Here is a 21,206-nt window from a genome sequence, read left to right on the forward strand (position 1 = left end):
TTAAAATCTCCCATAACAATCATTCTTCTTGCACTTGACATGGTCAACTGTCTCAACATCTCCTAGTCCCCACCCTCTGTGCTTCTTGGTCTGTTGCAACACCCCACTAAATATCCTGTCTTGTCCACCTCCACCTCACACCATATGCTTTCAAAATCATTAGTGTCACAGCCTTCCAAAGCCTCCACTCTTAAAGGAAATAGGTCGTCACTTATCATAAGCAGTACTCCACCATTACTCTTTCCCTTCCTCTCCTGTCGAAAAATGCTGTACCCAGCAACTTCTATTCCTGTTATTATATCCTCTTCTGTCAACCACGTCTCGGTGATCCCAATAATCTTTGGCCAGGCTGATGCTATCAGTGCCACCAATTCCTCTCCCTTATTCCGAATACTGCTGGCATTAGTATAAAGCATAAAAATGCCATTGTTTCTATACCCAGCATTATTATAGTTTCTGTAATACTCCACCACCATGTTTACCTTCCCTATCCTGTCAAAATATGCAATACGCTTCAATTTTGATTCCTGTTAGATCAGCCTTCTCAGTTAACCAAGTTTCACTGATGCTAACAATCTTTGTAGAGACTGAGTCAATCAATACCCCAATGAATGGGGTATTGATTGACTCATTACCCCATTTACTCATTCCCTTTATTTCTAATGCTCTTAGCATTTGTATACGGAATAACCAGCATCATGCCAGTATTTATAGCCATTATTACTCTCTTCATACTCCACCTGACTCTGTAATATAGTGAACTTCTCCTCCTCCTCATTTCTCAAGCCGCTATCCTCACATGAGGCCATCCCTGCAACATTCCATCTGTGCAGTTCTAGTTTCCCTGTCCCAACACACTCACTTGCCTAAAAAAACAAGTCTCTCTAGCCTGTGTGACAAAAGGTGTGACCTTTTGCATTCAAATGTAATGCATGTCTTGCATACAGCTCTCTTGCCTACAAATGTACTCCACGCACCTGCATATTCCAGATCTCTTTTTATGCAAATTCTTGCTATCATCTCATTCCCCATTACTGTTCTTCTCCTCTAATACACATGATCATACTGGGGCAACATATTCACTGTCTTTCCTCAGACATATTTCTGCTGCGCTCTCTAAATCAACTTCAGATCTTGTGCTATGCAATTCACACTACATCTCAGGTCATTTATCCCAACCATTACTATCATCTCCTCTACACTTTTGCCTCTCTTCACCATTGCCACACTCTTGTTCCACCAGGCAAGCTCTCCTCTGGCACCTCTACTCTGCACACATTGAATCTCCATACATGACACTCTGAACAGATTTATTCATCCTTCCCTCACTTACATCCCTGAGTCTTATAGCTTCCAGTTTCTTTCCTTTTTCCCTTTCATTTCTTTATACTTTGCTTCCACACTCTCTTGGCTTTCTCTACCCCCCCCCCTCTTCCACTCTTTCTCTCCCATCCTCTTGCCTTCCTCTCTCCCTTGCTCTCTGATACCGTTTTCTTACACCTAGTCTTGTTTTTCTGACACTAGGCAACCTCTCTATCCTCCTAAGGTCTTCATTCACCTTCTTGAACTTAGTCTTCATTCACCTTCTTGAACTCAGTCTTCATTCCTTTCATGTCTTTTCTCATCAGTTTCTATTTCTTGCTCCACACGTTCTGCTTTGAATTCACACACACACAAAAAAAAAAAAATCATGGCCATCTGACAAACCATCTCCATCTGTTAAACTTCTCAAGGCTAATCCATGTATGTCATTAACATTCTTTCCACCCTTAGACGTATTACTTTCATCCACAAACTGAAAATCACCCATTTCTGAATAATCATTTATTTATTTTATAAAACAGATGAAAGGAAAGCGCTTGCATGGTGCAAATTGCATATGTACGTTGGACTGTGACAAAGTGGTGACCAAGTGGGACATTAACTGAAGGTACAAGAAAAATGAGTGTTTATATAACAGTGAAGACAGGTAATATAATAGTGCAGTGAGCAAGTAATAAGAAAGTTGTCAAAAAAAAAAAAAAGCAATCGCAGTAAAGCAGTGATTTCCACCATTTTTGAACTCATGGCACACAAAAAAAAAAGTATTACGATTATGCTTAAAAGTTCAGTAACTAAAAATTTAATCATTGTGTCATTTTTAAAAATAATGTTGATTATGGATTTCAAAAGATTTATTTTTAAAATTTAGGCTCATATTTGTGATTATTCCAGTTATTGAAATGAGATATAATTTGAAAATGGTGTCATTCATAAAAATAAAAAAAAATCCTAAACAAAACAAAAATAAAACAACTAAATTTAGAAATAAGGAAATAGCTAAAATGAAATAGCAATAACAAGCAAAATTGCATTAGCACATACTCACAGAGAATGACACACCCAATTCGAACAACAGTATAACTTTTTTTTTCCCTTTTTTATTACAGTGTTATTGTTTTCGTTCTTATCATCCTTATGAAAAATATACTGTATTTCTAAAATTTACCTCAATGATTTTTTTTTTCTTGTTTCTTTTTGACCCTCCATCAAACTCTCACTGCACACCTGTGTGGACCCTTTGCTGTACACCAGTTGAAAATCACTGTAGTAGAGATGAGGAGACAAAAGACAGAGTGTAAAGAATCAAAGATAGAATGGTAATGAAAATGCTATGAAAAATATAATCATGAGTGAGGATATTATAATTGAATGTGTTAAGGAACAAATTAAGGCAAGTGCAGAGTGTGAGCAGGCATATAAAGAAGCGATTACTTGTTGAAAGTGCAAGAAGGAAGCTGCCAGTGGAAGGGGAGTTGAGGATGAATGATTGCAATGGAAACTTGTAAAATAGTGTAGTCTTGTATTGGAACCCCATGATGAAAGATGTGAAAATGGAGCATGAGGAATGACAAGAAGGGTGATGAGTCTGCGAAGAGGAGAGGAAGAGCCTATGATATGTCACTATTGCTGTTCTTTTCAGGATCATTCCTATTCCAGAAAACATGTCTGGGTTTAAAGTAGGAAAAAGGTTGAAAATATCCTTCCCAAGTTAGTATAAACAGACTGCATGACTTCAGTGTCTAGTATGATACTTCAGAAGTATTAAATGCTGATGGAGGTGATGCTGTGGTCAATACAATGTAAGCCACATTTTTTAAAATTAAAATATAATGTTTTTTTTTTTAGAAAATGGAAAGATCACAAGCCTCTTTTTATATATATATTTTTATTAGCCATCTGTATACTATATCATTACAATGGCAATACAAAGCGACATTTTTTTTTGGAGAGGGGAGGATGGTTCACAATGGGGAAAATGGTACTCAGCCACCCATTGTGAAATTTGCTTACCATGTTTTTCACAATCTCATTTAATCATAGTAAACAGACATTTATTATTATTTAGTGTATGATGATACAACAGCCATGAGCCCCTTTTATGTAGGGGTATGGCACGATCTTAATCCACCCCCACCCCTATTTTATGTGGGCTTGGGACTGGCATAGCTGATGAACCAGACCTATGGCTGGGTCTCAAGTATTCCTGACTGTAATCCATATGTGTTCACGGGGCCGGTTTTCTTGTTCTGGGGGACAAAAAAAAAAACAGTTTTGGGGTGAAAAAAAATCCCCTATGTCTGTATGAGACTGGCTTACTTACCTTTCGTCGAAAGAGATCAGATAAAGGTTCCTCACGTCACGGACGGAAATTGAACCCAGGTCTTTCTGACCAAAGGGCTTTGTCTATATTGACTGAGTTATGGAGGCTCTGACCAAAGGGCTTTGTCTATACTGACTGAGTTATGGAGGCTCTGTAAGCAGACATTCACTGTGTATGATGGAATTGTATCAAAGAGAAGGCAGATGATCAGCGGTATGCCTTAGGGCTCTGTACTTGAGTTGCTGCTCTTCAGTTTGTGATATGAACGATATTGAAAATGACTCACAGAGGAATATGAAGTTGCTTGGTGATGGTACTAAACTAAGAAGAACAATATTTAGTGAAGGTGATGTAAACATCCTGTCAGATAGTTATCTAGACTGGTAGCTTGGACAAAGGATATGGGCTGCCAGTTCGATGTGTTGAAGTATAAAGTTGTGTACTTGGGATGAAAATTTACAGGCTATGTATTTTTTAAATGGAATTGGACTGCAAGAACTTGATGAGACCAGGAGTAATGGTTATTGATTTATGGTTTATTAGTGCAAGAAAAGCAAAGGTCATTTAATCATGGTAAACAGACATTTATTATTATTTATTGTATGATGATATTTTGCACTAAAGCAAAAATATAGCAGTACACAGTAGGAGTAATGACAAACAAACAGTTGAAGTTCAAAAGACATATTGCAAATGCAGGAAAAATCTCTCTCTCTCTCAATGGGTCACTTGGATGTTGAGAAACATTGACAAACAAGGATTAAGGAGTTATTTCTCTTTGTAATGCTTTGATATGACCACATGTGGAACATATCTAGTTGCATGGATTTCTTTGCTCCTAACTAAGCAGAAAAGAGGGGATATGATAGAAAAAAAATGAATTACTAAAAGAGGTTTTTATAGATCACATGTAAAAAAAATATCTCAGTATATGATTGGACATGAGAGAACAAGGACAATCACTCTTAAAGCAAGAACAAAAGTCATCGTCTGACATGTACCTGACATGTACCCTCAAGGGGTGTACAGGATATGATAGTACTACATGAAAAATTTACATCATTACTACCTTCCTATCTACAATTTTTCTCTAAATCAGCCTGTTCCTTGTCAAGAAGTGTAAGGACTAAATTTTTTTTCTCAGCAAGGTAAATGAGCAAAATGAATTGTGAGACTCAATTGTGAAAGCCTCGTCAGTGAATGAATTTAAGAAATGTATAATAGATGTTCACACAATGTAAAAGGCATTCTGTGAACATCTGTTGGTGTAAGTCTCCCTGATCAATCTTCAGTCTAATGAGAGAAACCTGTGTATTAACAATAACTGACTTTTATGCACTGTGGATCTCTTTACCTTCAAATTCCATCCACGATACTGCTTAACTGACTACTAAGACTATTTAGAATTCCAGTCAGGTGATATAAAATTCCTTTCTCATTAAGACTTTCACATTACTATGCAACTAAATTAATATTCAGTTGGCGAATAGTGAATAGTCCGTTTTTTTCCCGTTTTTCTATGTTTTTGAGTGCTAAATTGTTTCTCTGAATACGAGTGTACTTCAGTGGTTGTTTTTTGGAAGTTAGTTGCTGTCGCGATATAATATATTTTGGTTACCTTCGGAATCGAATGCATAACGGTGGAAGACAAAACGAAGCTAAGTTTTCATTACTGTATTTAGTTATATTTCATTTTATTTAGTGTACTTAAATGTTTTGTTTTGCTTGTAATTGTTTGTACATTTTTTCTATTTATTTAATGGAATTTATTAATTGAATAATTAACGATTACGCTACTCAGCAGTAAGGAATGATGACGGATTCAGCAGCAGTCGCAAGTGGCGTATCGCACAGTCCTCCGCCATTTAAGAACTCAATTATTAGCAATATCATAAGGGACTTTGTGGCATGCAGTACTTGCGGCATGTATGCGTCTTGGGAATTAGATATGTAGCTTGTGAAAGAGAGCGGAGAGCGTATATGCGCAAAATGCAGGCAGTTGGAGGAAATAAGTGCATTAGAAATATCGATATCCGACTTCGTTGCTCCAGGAACGGGGAATGAATGTAGGAAGACAAGTAGTGTGATAGGAGAGAATGAAAAAAAGATATATATGAATGAGAAAATAATAGTTGATAGTGTGGAAGGTGTGAGTGACTGTGAAAGTTTAGGAGATGGTTTTGTTTGAGAGAGTCAATTTAGATTAAGAGTGACTGACCTGCAGAGGGAGATAGATGAGTTGAAAGAGGAGGTGGAATGTCTTGTGAATGAGAGCAGAAGTATGAAAGATAAGATTAGGAGAATGGAAGAGATAAATGCAAGGAGAATCAGAGTAGGAGAGAGAGAGAATTTAGGGAGTATGAGTGAGAGGTATGGGGGTGCTAGAAGAGGAGAGAATGGAAACAGGTAGGAGAGATGGAATGAGAGAGAGGTATGGGAATGCTAGAAGACGAGAGGATGGAAACAGTAGGAGAGACAGAATGAGAGAGGGATATAGAAGTGCTAGAAGTGGAGAAAATGGAAACAGTAGGAGAGAGGGAATGAGAGAGATGTATGGGAGTGCTAGAAGAGGAGAGAATGGAAACAGTAGGAGAGAGAGGTATGGGAATGCTAGAAGAGAGAATAGCAGTAGAGGAGAGGGAATGAGAGAGACCAATGGGAATGAAAGAAGAGAAGAGAATGGAAACAGTAGGAGAGAGGGAATGGTAAGAGGTATAATGTATGGCGACTCAATGATCCGTGGTGTTCAAGATAGGATGCGTGAGGAGTGTTTGCCAGGAGGAACAATAGAAAGGGTGGTTATGGCAATTAAGAGAGGTGAAAGGGTGGATGAGATGATTGTGATTGTAGGAACGAATGACTTGAGTGGTAATGTAAGTCGGGCAGCGAGAGATATGAGGTTTTTGCTTGAGACTGTACAGAAGAAGACAGAGAGAGGGAAAATAGTGTGTGTGTGTTGCCTAGGTATGATAATGATGAGCTGAGCAGAAGAGTGGTGATATTGAATGGCATAATAGCAAGAATGTGTGACAAGAGAGGACTGGTATGTGTGGATGCTTGGAGTGCGTTTGAGGAAAGAGAGGAATTGTATGCGAGAGACCGTTTACATTTGAATGAGGAAGAACTTAGGCATCTGGAGAGATTGTTGTTCTGAACTAGTCAGTGTGTCCCAGGGAGGATGATAGCAGGGGCGGCCTCTTGTGGGAATGGATACTTGGGAGAAGGGAGACGATGTCAGGTAACACTGAGCCCAGTGGAGTCTAGAAGGGATAATGCTGGGTATAGAAACAATGGCATTTAATGCTTTATACTAATGCCAGGAGTATCCGGAATAAGGGAGAGGAATTGGTGGCGCAGATAGCATCAGCCTGGCCAAAATTATTGGGATCACTGAGACGTGGTTGACAGAAGGGGATATAATAACATGAATAGAAGTTGCTGGGTATAGCATTTTTCATCAGGATAGGAGGGGAAAGCGTGGTGGTGGTGGGGTACTGCTTATGATAAATGATGACCTATGTCCTCTAAGAGTGGAGGCTTTGGAAGGAAGTGAGATAAATGATTTTGAGAGCATATGGTGTGAGGTAGAGGTAGACAAGACAGAATATTTAGTGGGGTGTTGCTACAGACCCAGGAGCACGGAGGATGGGGACCAGGAGATGTTTAGACAGCTAAGATTGGCAAGTGCAAGAAGAATGATTGTTACGGGAGATTTTAACTACAGTAGTATAAATTGGAGAGAGGAAGATGCATGTAGCAATAGTGGAATGGAATTTCTAGAATTCTTGAGGGACAAATGTCTTAGGCAACATGTAACAGAGGGAACAAGAGGTTCAAGAGTTTTAGATTTGGTTATAGCATCAGAAGAGTTGATAATAACTGAGATGACATCTCTCCCACCAGTTGGAGAGAGTGACCATATGGTTTTGACTTGGAAAATGAATAGACATGCAGGAGTATCAAAGTGACAGGAACTTATGTGAAATTATAATGCAGGTGATTATAATAGTCTTAGACATCAACTTCGGGAAGTTTCATGGAGGGAGGAATTGGAAGGCCGGGATATCGTTAGTGCGTGGGAAATTGTGAAAGAATATTTGTTAGCAGCAATGGTAAGTTGTATACCACGAGTGAAGAAGAGGACACAATTTGGAGTAAAGTGGATGACACACAATATTAAACAGGAATTGCATGTGAAAAAGAGGCTATGGAAGAGATATAAGGAGACAGGTGAAGAGAGGATGCGTGAAGAATATAAGACACAGGCCAGAAGAGTGACTAGTGTGGTAAGGAAAGCGAAACTGGAATATGAGAGGAGATTGGCCCTAAGATCCAAAGAAAATCCTAGGGAATTTTTTAGCTATGTGGCCAGTAGGAGGAGAAATGACTGTGGAAGAATGATATTGTGGGATAAAAATGGGAATAGAGTGACTGATGCAGAGGACATAGTGGAATTGTTCAATGACCATTTTATTGGAGTATTTCATCCTGGAGGAGTCAGTTTTAATGCTAGAGGGATAGGGCAGGTTCAAGGTTTAGAGGTACAGGAGGAGAGTGTGTTTCAGATACTGAGAACTCTGGATGTCAATAAAGCTTTGGGACTGGATGGTATTTCATCACGAGTTTTGAGAGAATGTGCTAGGGAACTGAATAGTGCCTTTAACCTGGCTTTTCAGTGAAAGTCTGGCTTTGGCAAAGGTGCCCAGAGAATGGAAGGAAGGTAAGATAGTGCCATTGCATAAGGGTGGTAACAGACCGGAAGTGTCTAATTATAGACCAGTCTGTGTGTCATCAGTAGTTGTTAAGATCTTGGAGAAAGTAGTGAGGGACCATATTTCATTGGGCAGATGAGGGTAATGTTATCTGTGAGAGTCAACATGGATTTGTGAAAGGGCGCTCTTGTTTTAGCAATATGCTAGCCTTTTATAATAAAGTTACAAGAACATTAGATGAGGGAAAGGCATATACTGCAATTTTCTTAGACTTAGCAAAGGCATTTGACGGGGTGCCACATGATAAGCTGATATTTAAGTTGCTTATCATATCAGCTTATCATGTGTTGCCACATGATAAGCTGATATTTAAGTTGCACATGGGTCTGGATGTCAGATTGGTCAACTGGATTCACGATTGGCTGCTGATAGGTATCAGAGAGTTGTGTATGGTGGAGCAGTTTCAAGGAGACAGAAAGTTACAAGTGGGGTCCCACAGGGCTCAGTACTAGGACCTATATTGTTTAACCTTTATATCAATGACATTGCCAGTGGATATTCAGTTGTTTGCGGATGATGCGAAGCTGGGAAGGATTATTAGTAATAGTGCAGATGTGGTAGCCCTACAAGATTATTTGAATAAGCTAGATAGATGGGCAAATGAATGGGGGTGTCAGTTTAATGCAGCAAAATGTAAGGGCTTGAGGTTTGGGAAACATCGATGGGATGCTGCATACTCTATGGGAGGAGTTATACTGGAGGAAGTTGGGGAGACAAGAGATCTGGGGTTGATGATTGATAGAAACCTGAAGTTTAGGAGACATATTGCAAAGGTGGTGAAGGTAACACAGAGGATTGCTGCAATTATGAGAAGGACACTGACCTGCAGAGATAAGAGGGTTATCATTCCGTTGTATAAGTCTCTGATCAGACCACACTTGGACTATTGTTCTCAGATTTGGTCCCCAGGATTTGAAGGGGATAAATTAACTGTGGAAAGGATACAAAGACGGATGACAAAGATGGTCTCAGGACTGTACAAGGATAGTTATGAGAATCGGCTGAGGGAATGTGGACTGCAGAGTTTGGCAGATAGAAGAGGGAGAGGTGATATGATTGAGACTTTTAAACTATTGAGAGGTGGTTACAGGGTTGACACTGGGGAGTTCTTTCACTTGGTTGAACAGCGGGAAGGAGTGATGAGAAGAGGCAATCCCTGGAAGTTACGAAAGGAAACTGTGAGCAAGAGGGTGAGGAGTGGTTTCTTTGCATGGAGGGTGGTTGAGCCATGGAATGCATTGCCTGATAGAGTGGTGAGGGCGAGAATGGTCAATGAGTTTAAGGAGTGGTATGGTAGACTTTATGTTCTTAGGAAGGACCTCCCACGATGAGTCTTTTGAATCCATGGAGGCCTGAATAATAATAATAATAATAATAATCAAGTTAGTATTAATTTGAGTATTAATTTGTCTACTCAACTTCCTCACTAGAGGAAGTCGATTAGTATTTTAAATTCTTTTATTTATTCATTGCAAGAATATTTATGAATATCTTACTGTATTCAGTTCTGAACCAAATTGGTTCATGTATGAATTAGTGCCATGAACTCATGAAAATAATTCCTGATAGGAAAGATTCAATTAGAAACTTTTGCTTCTGCAGAATTCAACAAGTGACAACTACTCCCAACTTGTGGTGAGAGGATGTCTGTTACTTCTTGTTGCCCATAAGAAATCAGAACTGAAAAAAAAAAAAATTAATAATAATAAAATCCTTAGGAATAGGGTTTCTATCCTAGAAATTCCCAGGACAAAATACCTGGGAATTTTTCTAATATTTCTTGTCTTGGATCCCAGGAAAAAAAAGACTCCAATCTTAAGCCATTTGATGGCTCATTGCACATCTGATGTGCAAACAATTGCACATCAGATGTGCAATTGTTTGCCAGTGATGCAAAGATAGGCACAGCAATCAGGAATGCTACTGATATTCAGCACTTACAACAAAATTATTTTAATAGGCTGGAAATGGCTGTCCATTTCCAGGCTAGGTTTTTCTTTTACAGAGCTGTGAGTGAGTGGAGCAGTTTGCCTTTAGGGATAGTGAGTGCATCTAGTGTGTATGAATTTAAGAGATGGTATGACATCTGTTTTGGATTATTTATACTCCCCCCCCCCCATGAGTCCTTGACTCCGTAAAGGTCTAAGGTAATAATGATAATAAATTTTGTCTCTTTGATTATTTATTTTCATTTTGAAGCTAATCTGAATTTCAGAACCTTGCATTATCATCATTATCATGTAGCTTCCTCAATGCGAGGGTGCAGCACCATATCCTTCCAGTCCTCTGTGTTGACAGCTCTTCTTTTTTTTCCCACATAGTCATGTGATCCTGTCATGATCTTATATCATCAAACCATGTCTTTCTTTAAATTATACATGTTTTTGGTCGTAAAATGTTACAAAATATAAGACTTATTGTTAAACTGACCATAGATTTTTAATTCATACCTATGTTCGTACAATATTGCCTACCGGTTTCGCTAGTAACCAGTACAAAAAAATGGTAAATGCACAAAAGGTTTAAGAATACAAAAAAATGTTAGCCTGTTAGGTAGCTAAGGTAACACAATTGCGTGACATTTCTACTCAGTATCATGAACACGCGTTACATGCAAACGCGTAATATGATTATTCGCATACTGTAGTTCTGTTGAACTGAGGGAATTAATTAGATTTTTCCAAGTATCATTCAGTATGGCCCCTTGATTTCTGTTTAGGTTGCTGCCTGTACGCAGCACTACTGCTGCTTCTTTAAATAATTGATGTCTGTAATCTTCGTCTACGTAGGGCATAGAGCTGTTAATTGCGAGATTGTTAAAGACCCATAACATTAGGGTTGTATTTAAACCAACTACTAGCATCAGACAGATTCTAAGATCTTCTAAAGACAGTGTTCCATTTTATAAATATCCGGGTGTGTATAATATTCCATGCATGCGTGGTCTTTCCTACATTGGACAAACTTCGAGAAGCCTGGAAATAAGACAGAAAGAACATGTTGGCGATGTAAATCACAACAGAACGATCACCTCCGGGTTAGCACATCACTTTTCAACTTCGAACCACACTATAGACTGGAATAACAGCTCTATGCCTACGTAGATGAAGATTACAGACATTGATTATTTAAAGAAGCAGCAGCAGTAGTGCTCCGTACAGGCAGCAACCTAAACAGAAATCAAGGGGGCCATACTGTGATGATACTTGGAAAAATCTAATTAATTCCCTCAGTTCAACAGAACTACAGTACGCGAATAATCATATTACGCATTTGCATTCAACGCGTGTTCATGATACTGAGTAGAAATGTCATGCAAACGTGTTACCTTAGCTACCTAACAGGTACTAACATTTTTTTGTATTCTTAAACCTTTTTTGCATTTACCATTTTTTTGTACTGTGCAAGCCTTGAGAAAGCTAGTAAGTTACTAGCAAAACCGGTAGGCAATATTGTACGAACATACGTACGAATTAAAAATCTATGGTCAGTTTAACAATAAGTCTTATATTTTGTATCATTTAGGGGACACACCGTCAAAATTGTGAAGACAACACAAAGACTTCTGGGAATGATTTGGAGGACACTGACGTGTAGAAGTAGGAGATTCTTGTTCCATTGTATAAGGCTTTGATTAGGCCACACATGGACTATTGTGCCCAGATTTGGTCACCGGGTTTTCAGAAGGATGAGGAGATGTTGGAAAGGGTCCAAAGGCGACTGACTAAGGTAGTTTCTCACCTCTGGAATGTTGAGTATGAGAAAAGATTGAAAAGATGTAATTTGCAGAGTCTGGTGGAGAGAAGGAAGAGGGGAGATATGATAGAGACCTACAAGTTGGTAAGGGGTTGTTATAAGATCAATGGTGGAGAAGTTCTACAGAGAATAGTGGGAGATCAGGGGGAGAACCAGAGGTCATCCCTGGAAACTGTATAAAGAGGGTGTGAGAGGCAGGTTTTTTGTGAATGATTGGAATGCCTTGCCTGAGAGTGTGGTGTCTGCAAGGAGTTTGAGTGTGTTTAAGACATGGTATGATGAGATGTGTGTGTAATAAAAGGACCTCCCAGATGAGTCTTTGACTCCATGAGATTTTGGGTAATAATAATAATAATAATGTCTTTCTTTTTTCACCTCTTGATCCTCTTCCTATAATCTTTCCTTCTAAAACTCTTAGTGTCCTCTGTCCTGCTGATCCCTTCAATACATGTCCTACCAGGCTCTTCTTTCTCCGGATCATTTCCTGCAATAAAGATTTCTATGTTTTCATTCTCTGTAGTACCCCTGCATTTGTCACTTGCTCTGTCCATGAGACTTTCCAGGCTCTTCTGTAGCACCATATTTTAAAGTCCTCTATCTGTTGTCTTACTCTCTTCTTGAATACCCAGGTCTCACTTCTATATGTGAAAATTGGCCACACTGATGTTCTTATCGTTCTTTTCTTTGTCTCGATACCTACAGAACTTCTGAGCAGAGCTTTATTTTTCCAGAAGACATCTTTAGCTATGGCAGTTCTTAGTTTTATTTCTTTATCTTGTTTTCCATCTGCAGTAAAGCAGGTACCTAAATATTTGTATTCTGTTGTATTATCAATTTTTATATTGTTTTTGAATATTTCTGGCTCAGATCTATTTTATTTTTAAACTCTCATAAATTTGGCTTTTTTTTTACATTTAAATGTAGTCCAAAATCTTTAGCTTCTTCAATTAGTAGCTGCAGTAATTTGATTATTTTGCTTCTGTTGTCTGCAATTAGAATAGATTTCATGTAAGATAGAACAGTAGTGGAATGATAAAGCATTTAGAATGTATTCATGAATCGCGTTTAAAATAAGGAGGGAGAAAAATACAGAACCTTCAAGTAGGTTAAAACGAATTAAGGATGACCAGTCAATTTTAATTCTTTGTAAAACAATAAAATTAAGTGAGATTGTGTCTAGATTGGCTGCTGAAAATGGAATCTTACTTCACACAGTAGCTATAGCTCCTTCATATACAAATAGATTTCAAAGTAGAATTATGTATTACTAAAGAACCAGTCAAATATTTTAATGTTAGACTTTATGAACATAAAAAAGAAAAGCAAATATCAAAAAAAATTAACCAGTTAACAGAATTGGATCACTGTTTTAGTCTCACTTTGGATGAGTGGACCAGTATTGGAATTACAAGATACTTTGAAATATTTTTAATTTAGGATTAGTTATACTCAAAAAAATTTTCAGTTGGCATTCAGAATATTGTGGATTTGCAAATGCAGGAATTTGAAATAAATTCGGGGGGGGGGGGTGGGGGTATTGGTTATTACTAAGATGAAGCAAGGATGCAGAAATTTAAACATCAAAGCTCATTTGAAAATTCACTCTGCCTTACATACATTTCATTCATTCAGCAGTTGTTGAAACATTTTATAAAAAATCTGTCCACAACAACAACAACAGCCTTAATGTGTAGAAATAAAGAGGTTCTGGTTCCATTGTGCAAGACCTTGGTGTAGGTTATCATGCACAGATTTGGTCTCCTAATTTTCAAGGTGATGAGGATATATTGGAAAGGTCCAGAGAAGATTGACTAAGGTGATAACTGGTCTTTGGGACCAGTTATCACCTTAATTAATTCTCTCATCAGTTCTCATGCAGGACATGAGAACTGATGAGAGAATGCATTTTGAAAATCCTTGTGAATAGGAGGAAGAGAGAGAGGGGATATGACTGAGACATTTAATTGGGTAAAATGTTGTTATCAGGTTAATGTGGAAGAAATTTTTCATAAGATTTTATAGAAGATGGGAGAAGAATAGAGCAAGGGGACATACCTGGAAGCTGTATAAGGAGAGTGGTTGGTGAGTGGAATGTGTTGCCGAACATTGTGGTGACTGCAGATACATTGAGCATGGTTTAATGGGCTTTGTGTGTTTTTAGTGTTTGCCTCCTGCAATGGAAGTCTGTTATTAATAATAACTGTTGAATGAATTGTAAATGTAAGAAACATTCAGTAAATTTACAATTTTAAATGCATTTATAATAAAACTTCAAATATATGCTTTCGTTATTTAATTCCATAATTGTTAAATGTCCAAGTCATGAAGCAGTTTGGAGGATTAATAAAGAAAAGGAGCCTCCATAGCTCAGTTGTCATAGATGAAGCTCTTTGGTCAGAAAGACCTGGGTTCAATTCCTATCAGTGATGTGAGGAACCTTCATCTGGTCTCTTTTGATGAAAGGTGAGTTAGCTGGTCTCATATGGTGGTTAGGGTTTTTTTTTTCACCTGGAAACTTGGGTTTTTCGTCCTCTTCCAGAACAGGTAAACTGGCCCCTATGAACACTCTCATCTGTAGACATACTCGGAGGCATAGGGCTTAACCACCTTATCCTAGAATTACGGTTGCAAGAATAAAAAACCTCATCACCATAAAGGTAGAAGAGGAATGATTAAGAAGAAGAATAAAGAAAATATTATACATAGAATAGATGGTGAAAATAAGATACCATTCCTGTAAGTTGTTCCAAGGTGTTACAAAGTGAGAAGTGGATTTTTTTTTTTTTTTTTACCCAAATGTTGAATGAATTGAATTATCATGTAAAAACTTTGTAATGTTTTCACATCATAATGGAAATCAGATATCCAAATTTCTTTAATCAATGTTTGTTCTGATCATTGTTTTGTCAGCAAAACATTGTGTTCACCCACCTAGTACTGTTGACAGGGTGTAGCATAGAGGCAGCATGGCGCAGCTTAATAAGGGCGCTCGTTCAGCCATATTGCGGTAGACATCATCGCTATGCTAACAATTCCTGTTAGCGTAGCAAGTTTCGGAAAGAAGTTTTTCCAAACTTAAGCTTTTTAAAAATTATTTGTGAACAGTAATGACCCAAGCAAGATTAGTTGGTCTAGCAACTATATCGATAGAAGCAGACATAGCTTATAATTTAAATTTAGAAGCGCTTATAAACAGTTTTATTGTGCGATATCTCCGTAGAGCAAACATTTAATTAATATTATTATGTAATTGTTTTGCATTAATGTTTCTCTTGTAATAAAAACAAAATAGCAAGTAAAGATTTTCCTATATTTTTGTCTTATAATCCATCGGGGGCGATATTTAATTGGTTGCCTCGCGGTGCGATCTAATCTGGCGACAGCCCTGCACCCACCTCCTTATCTATGCTTGTCAGTGTCTTCTGAACTTCAGGCCACAGTTCTTAGATCCTAAATCTCATTCATCTCCTGAAGCAGAATACAGCACAACGCTCTGCACTATTTAGTGTTAATAAGTTCAAAATAAAACACTTTGTACTTATTAAAGAATGATGAGGAGAGTTGATTTTTTACATGGAGAGCTGTTGGTGACTGGAATGGATTCAGTGAATTGTACTGAAAAATCCCACCATACAAATTCATTTTTGCTTTCTTACAGGTTTTGTTTTGTTTCTCAGTCTTTTTTTTTTTTCTCTTTTTTTTTTAGATAATTTCATATATACTGTTCGACCAAACTGACACCATTCTTCCACGTGAACATGTAAAAACATGAGCAGTTACTGGTGAACATCCATGTATAGTTCAACTTCAAATGTATTATGAAGAGAAAATCAGCTCTCTTCATCTCTCCAAGAAGACCAACTATGTCCCATGTGCATATCTTGTAGAGTCTGTGTAATGTGATTAAATTATTTATCAGATCATCTATGTTTGTTTGTAATAAAGACAAAATGAAACATCATCAAATATCAGCCTTGTATTTCATGTTTCGTTTTTGAAATATCAAATTTCAGTTCATTTGAGTATTATAAACTGGTCTGGTTGACAAAGAATTTTTTGTTTGTTGTTTTGTTGGGGAGTGAATAATTTTCACTCTCCAACAATAAAGCTGTGGATTCAAATTCTCTTGAAAGTCTTTACATACTAGATAATGATCATTGTGAAAATGAGAAAGTAGTACTAAATTTGATTGCTTTAGTAGGATTTCAAGATTATCTAATCCTAAGCTTAATCATAGTATAGGCTTACAACTTTTAATAATATTTCTGTTTTAAAAAAAAAATACTACTGTGGTTTATAGAAACAATTATTTCATTGAAATACAAGAATGACTCACTTCTGGTTTAAAGAGATGAAGTAGTTCATTAAATGCTGTGCATGTATATGGCAGAATTATTTCCCTATCCTGCTTGGTTAAGGTATATTGTAGCAACATCCATTCCCACAACCTTATTAATATCTAGCCCACAAAACACTCTGCTTCTTTCCCTTCTAGCATTTGCACAGCAACAACTAGCATGAATGCTAGTTGCACAGCATTCATTCTATTATGATATACATAAACAAAGTTCTAATTAAATAAATTTCATTATATATTGCAAAGTGCCAGTTCCTGAAAATGAAAAAAAGTTGGTTGCTGTCAGTGCCACTTGTGTGGCTTGCCAAATTTTAAAATAACTGAGCAGCAGCATCACCACATAAGATGATCCTACATGGTAATGTGGGATCATCTGAGATTACTCTGCATTGTTGGGATAGTGTGACAATCCTAGTCTACAAACTCTGGTTATCTATTTAGGGTTATAAATTGGAAGGATTTTTTTTCCTCAAGCAGCAATGAAGAATTTCTAGTGCATTTCACATATTTAACTGTCAATAGCTTAAAACTTATTTGCTGAAGGCTGTTTGTTACTTCATATTTTATCCTCTCCAGGATAACCTGATGTCATACAAAATGATTGTGGTCTTCTGTCTCTAACAATCATCTTAATAAACCATTGACTTTTTTTCTCTTAGAAAATTATTTCATATGAATTATACCCATATTGTGAAGCTGGAGAGGGTGAGTTAATTTTATCTCTTTTCAATTAATAAAATATTATGAAGTATTATACTAGTAAAGGAAACACTTTCCACATTTTGTTCAGCATCCTATACGGATACAAGTTCAGATGAAGAAGGTATATCACCAAGAGAAAAGATTCAAAAAAGTACAAAAGGATTTTCTGATTTTTGTGTCAAGAACATTAACCAGGCTGCCTTTGGAAGGAGGGAAATTGAAATAGCAGAACAAGGTAATTCTATTTAAACTTTAAATAATGGTTATTATGAACACTTGATGATGTTTTTTATACTTGCTATTTCACATAATTTCTTAAAGGTCAAACTTCATTGTGTCTTGGTAGGGTATAAGTTTCATAAATATTGAGTTCTTAATGAACCAAGCTTAACAAGACATCTCTAATGCACTACATGCATATGTTACTTGGTACATTTTGGTAATTCAGTTCAGGATTGTTGGAATAATTACTGTCTTTATATTTCTATATACAATGCTTGGCAAAAGGTCAGTGGACACCATAGCATAAGGAACAAACCACCATGGCACCCACCTTGATAAGATGTAGGATCTCCTTTCCCTGCGATGACTGCAGCAATCCTGTGGGACATACTTTCCACAAGCATATGATGATGATCAATGCAAATTTTGGACCATTCTTCCTGTAGGCATGTAATGAAGTCCTGAACTGTGTGGGGCAGATGTCCCCTGACTTCATCTGATGTTCCAGTTCATCCTATAGATGTTCAATAGGGTTGAGATCAGAGCTCTGTAGAAGCCAGCCAAGTGTGGTTACGTTCATTTCCATAAACCATGCTGTTACAGCAGCCTTATGATATTGTACATTGTCTTGCTGAAAGAGACAATGGTCAGTTCTGTAGAAATACAGGGAAATCTCGCTTAATGCAATTAATTAATCCATCAATTAATGTGTGCTAAGCAAAATCCCGTTAAGTGAATACAATAAAAATTAGGAATAATTATAATTCATCCATCAGTTAGCATAAATATAGAAAAAAATTACAGTATAAGCTATATTAGAGGATAAAATCATCAAAGTTAATAAAAATCAATTGCTGAAATTTTATGTAATGTCTAAACATTTGACTGAGCTACTTTTTTTACAAATAAAATTAAGTAAAGATGTTTGAATCGTGCTTGTGTATCGCAATTTGCGATAACTGGCAATCACTTTATCAAGATTTTGGTAGACAGGCTTTGTCAATATCAGGATCGGCATCAAACAAAATTTCCTTAGCATACTCAGTGTGATTGAAAACTAGCTCAAGTTCTTTTGCAGCTAGCTTCTTAGTCATAACATTCTCATCTTGTTTGTACTCCTTATCTTCTGCTTCTTCATATGCAGGGCTATTCTTCTAGTTGAAGGAGGTCATTCTTGTTTGACTCTTCTGAATGGGAATTGAGCAAGTTTCTCACATCTTCATTATCCAGTTCATTAAATCCAAGTTCTTTTCCATTTGTGCTGATTTCTTCAATAATGTTAGATTTTGGATTTTGTGCACGATAAAGTAACATAGGCTTGAGTTTAAAGCCCATGCATTGTCTCCTAATTAAAGTGTAAAAATAAAAGACGATCATTGGATACTTTGTATCCTGGTTGAGATGTTTCAGTTTTAGCTAGAAAAGTTTTTGTTGGCATATGCTTCCAAAAGAGACCAATTTCGTCGATGTTGAATATTTGCAGATCGTCATAATCATCCTTCTGAATTATGCTTTGCCTTCAGGAACTGCAGATTCCCCAGTTATCCGTACATTATGCAGTTCCGCTCGATTTTTGAAATGGTCAAACCATCCTAAACTCGTAGTAAAACTTTCACATTCCTCTTGAAATTTTGTTCTCTTTCAATGAAGTAAAAAATATTGAGAGCTTTTGCCTGAATATTCCTGCACTAAGAGGTATTCTTTTTTGGTTATAATCCTGAATCCACGGTGATAGATGTTCCATCTCGATTATTAAATGACTTCTATTTCGGATGATCTGCATGCTTAAAGAAGCCGTATCAACTTTTCCTTGTTCTTTGTATTCTTTGCTGTTATTTAATATAGTCCAAACTGTAAACTCGCTGTATCCTAGGTATCACACAATCATTTTATTACTAGTGCGACTTTCATGTCTTTTAATGACTTCCAGATTTCTGTCAAATCAAAATATAAAGAAAATACAATGTATAGTTTTTTCTTTTAATATATATTAACCACTTTGTAGAATGTATTCGATATTACCAGGTGTAACTATAGTATGTAAAAACCAGAACGTTTCTGGTAATGAACCAGAATAAAGGGATTATGCCTTATTGGTATAGTGAGTTAGCAAAAAAAAAAAAAAAAAAGTTTGCAACAGTTTCCGAACATTTAGACACCTAAAACAAAGACTTTTGGCAAAAGAGAACACAAGTGATCATCATGCTGGAGAGTGATCGCAGACACTTCGGAGTTAAAACAAAGAATGAGGAGGACTTTTAAGGGGCTGAGAAAAAAGAAAAGAGGAGATGATTAGGAGTTCTGGGCTGGAAATTTCATAGCTTGTACATCTTGACCCTGAGGGTACACTCATGGCTTATCATCGAAGTTTCATTGACGCCCCCCCCCCCGAAGTTCTCTGGGTAGTTCCCAAGGCATGTCCACCAATGTATCCCACAGTATAGCAGGTCTCACTCCCCTTAATTTCAAGAATAACTGACCGAGATCTGATGGATAAACGTTGAAGATGAAATTATAGTCTCCCCAGTTACCTACTAGTGTAAACAACAGGCAGCCGCCAGCCAAGGAAGAAAGAAAAAGAAAGAAGGATATCGGTCACTACTTGGGCCAGGATTACTGCAACGGTGTATGCCATGCTGAAACGTTCACGTTAAAGAGAGAGGTATCCAGACCAAGGCAAAAATTTCAGATGTTCCGATGGAAACCTTGTTCATAGTAATGGACTGGTTATAAAGAAAAAACTGTGAGTAACGTCATCATATTGATGTTCTTGGATTGTAAATAGGTATATCTGTATATATATGTTAAGTAAGAGTCTGTCCTAATGTTGCCAAGTACTGAGTAATGTGTAGGCAGAGATGTATATCAGTATTTGTTTTATAGTGCTAGTTATCTTTCTGAGGTTAACTAAGTTAGGAGAAACAGCTATTCCCCATTACTTGTCTAGTATGTAACAAATTTTGTTGTTAGAATAAATGCTTTGTTAAACAATACTCTGATCTAATCATTGCAAATGCACTATCTCGAAAAAAGCTACAAACCTGAGTGTTTAAATAGAGATTGCCATGACTTGCAGCGATGGTAAGAGATATTTGATTAGATATTGCCTTTGATCCATTTTTAGATTCCTCACCCTCAATCATTCAGACTGACTGGCACAGTTGTAAAAATAAATTTGTCAGACTGAAGAGTGTGAGAAATTGAATGAACCACAATCATATAGCTGGCGATAACTTTATCTAATGTCTGCTACTCGTGTGATAGAAACAAAGGGACAAGAACACGAAAGGGGGCTTGAATTAAGTTAGAAGGAAGATAATATCATAGTGCAGATAAGCTTTGTGTCACAGCGCAGTTGATCCAGTGTAGAGGACTAAACATAAGGTACTAAACATGAGGACTAAACATAAACATAATTTTTACAAATGGCACAGTGTAACAAACAATAAATAAATTTTACACTATCATCATGTTTGGTGAGTGTGGTTGTCATACACTGCAGGTAACACTTGCATTTGACTCCTGCACATCCATCCCTGTATGTATCGCTGATTGAGGAATCATACAGATGTGTCCTTACAGTAGAACTTTGTAAAAATTGTATGAGTGGATAACAGTATGGAATGGCATGTTGCTCATAGTAAGTTTCTGAAATTTGGCAGGCAGCATTGGGATGCAAAGGATGCACTTGGTGAGGAAACTTTGGAGAAAGTTCACAAGACAAAGAGACCTTGGAGTGATGGTGATGAACAGT

The 21,206-nt window shown here is 37.1% G+C and overlaps 1 protein-coding gene across 5 annotated transcripts in view; it reads left to right on the forward strand.

Moving 5' to 3' along the window:
- LOC150109760 (adenosylhomocysteinase-like 1) overlaps positions 1-21,206 on the forward strand; it is a 440,710-nt gene that overhangs the window by 177,240 nt on the left and 242,264 nt on the right. For all 5 annotated transcript variants that reach the window (XR_016549840.1, XM_090408492.1, XM_090408303.1 and 2 more), the window contains one exon: positions 17,319-17,465. Coding sequence is in view for 3 of the 5 variants with exons in the window: in XM_090408492.1 (XP_090264618.1) it covers positions 17,319-17,465 (147 nt within the window). In the remaining 2 variants the exon portion in view is untranslated. The remainder of the gene's footprint in view (positions 1-17,318; positions 17,466-21,206) is intronic.

The sequence above is a fragment of the Typopeltis vanoorti genome, chromosome 1 (genome assembly GCF_054136105.1).
Source record: "Typopeltis vanoorti isolate ZY-2024b chromosome 1, IOZ_Tvanoo_1.0, whole genome shotgun sequence".
Classification (NCBI taxonomy): Eukaryota; Metazoa; Arthropoda; class Arachnida; order Uropygi; family Thelyphonidae; genus Typopeltis; species Typopeltis vanoorti.